The sequence below is a fragment of the Coregonus clupeaformis genome, chromosome 23, assembly GCF_020615455.1.
Source record: "Coregonus clupeaformis isolate EN_2021a chromosome 23, ASM2061545v1, whole genome shotgun sequence".
In the NCBI taxonomy this organism is placed as follows: Eukaryota; Metazoa; Chordata; class Actinopteri; order Salmoniformes; family Salmonidae; genus Coregonus; species Coregonus clupeaformis.
The window spans coordinates 22,121,335-22,129,605 of record NC_059214.1 but is presented as its reverse complement, the minus strand read 5'-3'; the positions used below and the strand labels follow the sequence as shown (position 1 = coordinate 22,129,605).

General features: G+C 41.6%; 1 protein-coding gene across 1 annotated transcript; it reads right to left on the bottom strand.

Annotated features, from left to right (window-relative positions):
• Nucleotides 1–6,038: 6,038 nt before the first annotated feature.
• On the bottom strand, nt 6,039–7,770 carry LOC121536250 (homeobox protein Hox-D1-like). The gene is made up of 2 exons (XM_041843517.2): nt 7,150–7,770; nt 6,039–7,039 (listed from the first exon to the last, which is right to left on the bottom strand). The coding sequence occupies exons 1-2, from the start codon at nt 7,712–7,714 to the stop codon at nt 6,699–6,701; spliced, it is 906 nt and encodes a 301-aa protein (XP_041699451.1). The 5' UTR covers nt 7,715–7,770; the 3' UTR covers nt 6,039–6,698.
• Nucleotides 7,771–8,271: the final 501 nt, after the last annotated feature.

Genomic DNA, 8,271 nt, shown 5'->3' with positions numbered 1-8,271 from the left:
ACTCTCTAATCAATGTGCTCCAGACTACTTTGTCCTAAAAGAGAGAACAGATAAGATCCTTTTTGGCAGCAGGCTTTTCCGCATTAAGTCCCTCTCCAACAGGAGTGTAAATTAAGTGGGGAGCCGGTGCAGTGTGGCGGAGGGAGCTCGTGGAAGGAGAAATGTGGGCCTGAGGCAGAGCAGAGTAGCAGAGCTGAGCAGCAGAGCAGCGAGATGCTCTAGGGGAGAGATTGGAGACCACATTATACTGCAGCAGGGCCAGAGAGCTTCGCTGCCTGACAGCCCCGCGCCCTCGATTGACACGCCAAGACCACTGCCACCATATTCTCAGGACATTTACATTATTCAAAGATAAATGCATTGTCAATTTTGTGTCTCCAAATACTAGATATGTGTGCTGCTCCAATATTCCCGTAGCCAAAGGTGGGCTCACCTCCACACGCCGCCAGACACAGTACAAATGAAATCAAATGTATTTTTCAATGGCGCAGAATGATTTAACCCTGCGTCTCCTGTGCTTTTGGATCGGAGCGCAGCATAGGTTAGGGGGGAAAAGGAAGCGAGCGTTGTACCATTGTTTGTCAAGCCTACTATAAGAATACAATAGCATTGTTATGAATTGCCAAAAAATGCCTTAAACTATTGACTTAGATCCCATTCACGCTTCTGTGATACGTTGCTCCAATGTTTGGCATACACACATACTACTCAGGCACGTGTACAGATGGGAGTCTACCTGTGCCTGGCACATGCCCCTTTGCCCTCCCACTCGCCAAGTGCCCTTTTGGGTGGTGGTATATATGTTGTTGCTTTTTTACAGTTCTTTTCGTTGTTGTTCTGAATCCACTGCCCGCAAGTCGTCGTGACGTCATTAAGTTCGCCACCCGCACCCCGTCCGTTGATTGCGCCTGTTGGTCTGTCCTGTCCAGAGATTGCGCACACCCAGTATCCAAACACGCTTGAGATGCGGTCACCAGACGACGGTTTCAAGTGTGTGTAGTTAGCTACCTATACCGAACAAAAATATAAACGCAACATGCAACAATTTCAAAGATTTTACTGAGTTACAGTTCATATGAGGAAATCAGTGAATTTAAATAAATTCATTAGGCCCTAATCTATGGATTTCACATGACTGGGAATACAGACATGCATCTGTTGGTCGCACATACCAATAGGCCTCAGGATATCGTCACAGTATTTTTGTGCATTTAAATTGCCATCGATAAAATGCAATTGTGTTCGTTGTCCATAGCTTATGGCTGCCCATACCATACCCCCTGCCAACCATGGGGCACTCTGTTCAAAATGTTGACATCAGCAAACCGCTCGCTCACACAACACCATTCATACGGTCTGCGGTTGTGAGGCCAGTTGGATGTACTGCCAAATTCTCTAAAACTAAGTTGGAGTAGGCTTATGGTAGAGAAATGAACATTCAATACTCTGGCAACAGATCTGGTGGACATTCCTGCAGTCAACATGCCAATTGTGCGCTCCCTCAAAACTTGAGACATCTGTGGTATTGTGTTGTGTGACACAACTGTACATTTTAGAGTGGCCTTTTATTCTCCCCAGCACAAGGTGCACCTGTGTAATGATTATGCTATTTAATCAGCTTCTTGATATGCCACACCTGTCCGGTGGATCGATTATCTTTCCAAAGGAGAAATGTTCACTGACAGGGATGTAAACAAATTTGTACACCAAATTAATAAGCTTTTTGTGCATATGGAACATTTCTGGGATCTTTTATTTCAGCTCATGAAACATGGGACATGTTGCGTTTATATTTTTGTTCAGTGTAGTTTCAATATCAGTAGTACTGCCACAGCAGCATAACAATTGATTAACACTTGATTTACATCGTCATCAGAGAGAGGCAGAAAGACAGAGAGAGGAGCGGCTGCATCGACGACCCTCTGACTCAACTCCATCCCTTCTTAAGTGTGTCAGGGAAGAAGCAACACAGGTAATCTAGACTCTAGCTAACCACCATATACTAAAATATCCAAGCCAGCCAGCCATATATCATGAGCTAGAAGATTATGAAGTTATTATTTAAGAGCGTTGATGAATCACAATCAATCATTTACATTTTAGTCATTTAGCAGACGCTCTTATCCAGAGCGACTTACAGTTACTGAGTGCATACATTTTATTCATACTGGCCCCACGTGGGAATCGAACCCACAACCCTGGCGTTGCAAGCGCCATGCTCTACCAACTGAGCTATACGGGACTAGCAGATTTAAATCAATCATCAACATCAATGATCAGCTGACAGCCCACCCTCTTTTCTCGATGTCAATCATAGTCCCTCACGGAGTGATGTCCACTGCGGTCACATGGGTCGTACTGGGGTACGGATGTAAAAATCCCTGAAAATCTGCCGTTGGTGCCCATTAAAATTAGCCCCAAGTTTGCCTTGTTAAATCTTGTTCATTTTCTTCAATTAAATACCATGACTGTGTTCTCATTAGCTGGGAATGTTGTTTGAAATGTCTGATACAACATACTTTCATGATATCATCATAAACCTACTGCATACTCCTTAGAAATATAGGTTTTTGTGTGCATGGTGTGCTATTAGCATGCTAACACTCATTAAGACAGACTGGTAGAATAGCTAGCATAGCTATAGCCATCGCTAGCATTCACTGGTTGAAGTTGAAGTAACTTTTGAATGTAATGGAGTTGACTAGTGACTATGGCATGAATATATATCATTCACAACATTTGTACGGGAGCTATAATCCAGTTATGATAGTTTTTTTAAAATCTGTACCCCGCTCGTCCCCGCTTGGGTGAATTCCGTTGAATTCCGTTGGCCTCCCGAGTGGCGCAGTGGTCTAAGGCACTGCATCGCAGTGCTAGCTGTGCCACTAGAGATCCTGGTTCGAATCCAGGCTCTGCTGTAGCCGGCCGCAACCGGAGACCAATGGGGCGGCGCACAATTGGCCCAGGGTAGGGGAGGGAATGGCAGGTAGGGAGGGAGGTAGCTCAGTTGATAGAGCATGGCGTTTGCAACGCCAGGGTTGTGGGTTCGTTTCCCACGGGGGGCCAGTATGAAAATAATAATGTATGCACTAACTGTTAGTCGCTCTGGATAAGAGTGTCAGCTGAATGATGTAAATGTAAAACATAACTTTGCTGTGTGGGGCTATGTCTTTAGGAGGCACTGTAACTAGGTTTTTTCATTTTGAGCAACTTCCCCCTGAAAGGTCTGTACACTGCTCTGATACTACTATATTTTGAACAGAACCATTATGACACATTCCAAATCCCCAGTCCTTGAGGGGGCTGAGTACATGCACTTAGATACATGTTCTTACTGAAGGCAATCAGATCCACTCTTGGGATCTCCTCCAAAGGGTGGGGGTTTATCACAACCGTTTTCAGTGTTTTGGACTTGGATGATAATGGCTGCAGCCTTCACACCACCACTCATTAGAAACCTCAGACTTAGAGGATTACAGGCTTCCACCACATCCGTAACCACACCGACAAGAGACAGGGGGGATGATGAATTCATCCATGGTCTTCAGTAGCATCTCAAACGATTACCTCAAAGTTCATGAGCCACTGAAAGCAGCATCAAGCTTGCAAACCTCTTAATTTTGAAAAAGCATCTTCACTCTAACTATAATTCTGCTGATACTAAAAGGCAATATATCTGTTTTGCTTTGGCACTGGATTGTTGAAATGAGTCATCAAATAGATAATATGCAGCCTTCTTAAGCCTTTTAAAATGGTGGTAGGCTAATTATTTCTGAGGAAAAGGTTTGACCAGAAAGGCCACCTAGATAGATAAATCAGGATGGTAGAGATCTACTGGCCTGGCCAGCACAGGTAGGCTCTCTAACCAGAAGGCTCAGCTAATACTGATACTTAAAGCGTCACCAGCCAGCATATGATAAGTTATTTGATTACCCCTTATTTAACTTGCTTTCGTGGATGGACTGCTAACTTTAAAAAACCCAACTCATGAATAAAGCTGTCCGTACAATAATCAATTTTTCATATCTAATGGTCACAGACTATTTTACTGAAATAATGTGTCTAAGATTACAAATGAAAAGCACACAGGATCATTCTTTATCCTGCAGACAGATTAAATTCCAAACCCTGTTACTGTAATATGCACACTTGTAGCTCTCCATGAATTAGAACTGTAATTATATTAGGGACTATTTTAAACAAAATAACACGTTTCTCAGAATCCATAGGTGTAATTTATAGCAAAGCCAGGTTCATTTTCCAGAGTAATCAATTTCTTGGTGTAGTAGAGGACTAATGTAATTATGTAAAGAAGAGCTGAGAGCCAGGTATCACAGTCAGCACAGAAGGTTTGGAAGATAAATGAAGATGCAATTTATTCAGTCATAATTTCATACCGAAAACGCCATAAAGGAGATCCATATTGGCATCAGCAAAGGGAAAGGTACTTGTAATAGGAAGCATTATAGTCAAGGCAAGTGTTATATATTAAGGGTTATATGACTCCCATTCCTGCATTATCAGTAAGTCATTGTCCAGGTAACTGTGGATGGGAAGAGCCTTTCCGTCAGGCACTTTAGATTAGTTAAATATAGCAATAGTTTATCATATCAGAACTATCAATTAAGAGACTCATACATAATAAATCTAATGTATAAACTTCTTATTAATAGTAAAAGATCAGTGGAAATGCATAGATTGCGTACTGCATTATTTGACAGTGATGTGTAAAGATGTCAATAAATGCTCCTTGCAAACCTTGTCCAAAGCTGACATGAGAAAGAAGGATGTTTGCAGTATAGTTAAAAGATCTAACTGTAGGCTTTGGCCTGTTAACTATTAGTCTTCATTACTTGCATTTCTGACAACTACATCATGCTACAGAGTCAAAATGGTGGCTATGTGATCTTAAGATAAATTAATATGCACCCCAGCTCAAATCACACCAGTCATTTTTACATTACATACTGTGTTTCTTTACCACAAAGGGGAAAGCAGTCAGTGCATTCCCACAATAAGTTTGATCATGCAAACAGTCCATTGTTGAGCAGCCTACAATCTTTTACCTCACCTAGGCCTTTGTGTCCCCGCATCCCAACACTAGATGAGTGAATATAACTCCTATGAAATCAAATTCTAGAATAGTTGCTGGGTGGTTATACAGTGCATTACTTTTCCATTCCTTGGTAGGCCTATGGTACAGATTAATTAATAATTTGTGAGCATGCACAAGGCCATTCATAGCCTTGGCTTGCACAGCAGGAAATAGGCTACAGCTTCGCGGTGGATTTTGATGAATTTACCAGAGTAAGGTAGACCTTTGACACACTGTTGCCTTCTTTTTATGTTTTATTTGTTTCTTTCTTTTCGTGTATGTTTTCTTTCTCCGTTTGCTCAGTTTGCAGAAGAAAAAGAATAATTCTCTGACGTCATATCCATAGTCACTTGCCCCTCGTCGAAGCTGGACGAATTTATTAAACTCTCACATAACGTGTGTGTGCGCGCGCACGTGCTTGCGTGTGTTTTTATTGGGTTGGGTTGAACTTGTGGTGACCCAGTACCCCTAGCGAGTTCCCCACTGTTCGATCTACACAAGCTTCCTCCTGGAGGGCAACGGTCCTTCCGTTCCTCAAATGTGAGTACTGGATATCAAAGAGGGTAAATGTGGCTATGAAAAAACACCTGGGTTGCCGACCACTTTTCCCTCAGTGTTTGCATGTTAATTCTAGGTAGCTTTATCCTTACCACAACTCTAGTAATCAAAGACTTTAAAATACTTGATCTTGTACTGACAAGACTCAGAAGCTTTCATTGTAAAATAAAAGATGGGTAGGGGGTGTAGGACTAACGTTAGCCTTTAGTTGCAATGCGTTTGCCACACACACTCTGCGAATTTTGACACACACTGAACTTTGTTTGTAGTTGAAAATGGACAAAACATTTGTAAAATTGACATTCATGAAAGGTGTGTTTTCAATCTGAGACTAAATACAACATGATCAAATATGAGTTATATGTATTTTATTAATTGCTGTCACTCAAAATGGTATGACTGCAGTGACTCTTCAATGATGCTATCATACTCAACAATCGTATCTCTGAACCTGAGAGTTAGTGCATTCATCAGCAGACTGAATAACTATCCTGAGCACAACCTTACACCATGGCATTTAAATAAAACGATTTGGTTAATTCAGGGTAACAATGACATACAGTACATGGGTCGTAAAAAAGACAGTCATAGCTCATGATAGAAGTCTGAGAGTAGTTTGAGAATGATGTAAACTTAATTGACATTTTATAAACAATTTCATCCACTTCTAACACTTTGGAACTCCTCCCTCCAGACTTCTGATGACAACTTGATCTCATAAACCTAATGTTTACATAATAAGGCATTTGGTTTAATATTTGGTTAATTCAGTGTAACACTTTGATCAGTCATCAATAAGTAAGGCAATTATAGTTCAAGACACAAACAGTGGCCCTTGATTGAAACTTCACAAACAATTTCATCCACAACATTTTGGAACTTTCCCACAGTCAGATAACTAAACAAAAGGCACAGTGTTTATACTTAATATCATAAAATACATTAGTGCAATTAGTGACTGTATCCTATTTACAACAGATAACAAAAGCCAAAGGTGACAACTGAACTCCTGAGTAAACCACAGTGATGTGTTCAACCCCTCCAGTTATCGGCTGTGGGAGAGCGTGATTGGGGAGCAGGGAGGGGATGAAACTGGAGAGTTGAGTTCTGATGATGGGGACGAGTCCGAGTTCTTCGATATGGGAAGCACACACATCCCTGTAAGACCTTCTTTCTCTCTCTTCTTCTGTTTCATTCTTCTGTTTTGAAACCATATTTTCACCTGGGTTTCATTCAGGTGCACACTATGGGCTATCTCAACCCTTCTTGACCTGGTGAGATACTTGTTGAAATGAAATTCTTTTTCTAATTCTGTTAACTGCTTGGTTGTGAAATTTGTTCTTGGAATTGATCCGGCGTTCGATAATCCATATTCAATAGCTTTACCTGTAAAATAGTAAAATAATAATGTCAGGTCTGTGTCTTTATAGTCAGTTAAAGTTAATCAATGATATGTTTTATTTGTAATGTTCAATTATAGAGTAGCATTTACTTACTGATTTTGGGGTTGCTTCTTTTGACTTTCATCCAGTCAAATGTATTTGCCACAACTTGCGGCTCCTCTTGCCTAGGACCAGTTCTTGGACAATTCTCATGGGATGGTGATGAATTCTGATGACTGGCAGCAACGAATCCTCGCGATATCTTTATGCTCTGCCACTGCTGGTTTGTTTCTGTAATATCGTGGTAGTAGGTCTCTGTGGGATGGCTGGGGAAAGGACGGTTTCCTGAATATGCCGGGTTCATGCACTGGGTATGCACCCTGTTCTGTTCCACGTCGTTGTAGCATCCATACGCCAAATTATAAGCAAGTCCCTGATCCACGTAATTGCCATCAGATACAGATGCGTCGCTATCGCGTGGCACCTTAAACATACCTTGATGATGCACTCCTCCTGATATCGATCGACTGCTGCTCTGGTGGTCCAGCATACCTGACGAAAGTCTCCCAACTATCTCCCCGTGGTACTGAAGTGTCCCTGGTTTGTGTTCGTCGTGACAGAATTTCGCAGGCAATGCCATCATGTCGCCTTCGGAGTAGAAGTCTAAATACGAGCTCATGTTGTCCCTTGTAAATCGGCTTTGTAAATCCACCAGAGGTTAATGATTGCCAGCGCCCCTTGTCCTCATTAGTTAGCCTACTGTACTTCCTGGCCCAACATGTAAATATGACCCACTACTAAGCAGGCGTGGTCTGGGCCCGTTTTATCCAATCAGGGCCACAAAGTGGAGCACCCAAGTGAGCTGCATTTAACTTCCTTCCCTACGGACCGGCAAGGATGTGCATGAACTATAACTCCAAGTATTTTCCATATAACTGATGGATATATTGTGTATGTCACAACAATAATCATTGTTTGTGTTATAATATGTATATAAGCTCATGTTTATAGTTACTGTGAAGTAAACAGGAATGGGTTGGGGGTTAGACATCCAATGTTTTGTTATTGTAATCATTATTACCCGTTTTACTGTGTGAAAATGTAATAGTCGCGCTCGCATGCCTCTACCACCACTACTACTTGTAGGCCTACTACCATAAAGATAACAATAAACTATTACTACTAGGGCCTATACTACTAGTAATGCTAACAATAAACTATTACTACTAGGGCCTA

Coding starts and splice junctions, on each gene's coding strand:
- LOC121536250 (XM_041843517.2), bottom strand. CDS start 7,714: ATGAGCTCGTATTTAGACTTCTACTCCGAAGGCGACATGATGGCATTG. Junction 7,040..7,149: donor AAGAAGCAACCCCAAAATCA/GTAAGTAAATGC, acceptor ACTATTTTACAG/GTAAAGCTATTGAATATGGA.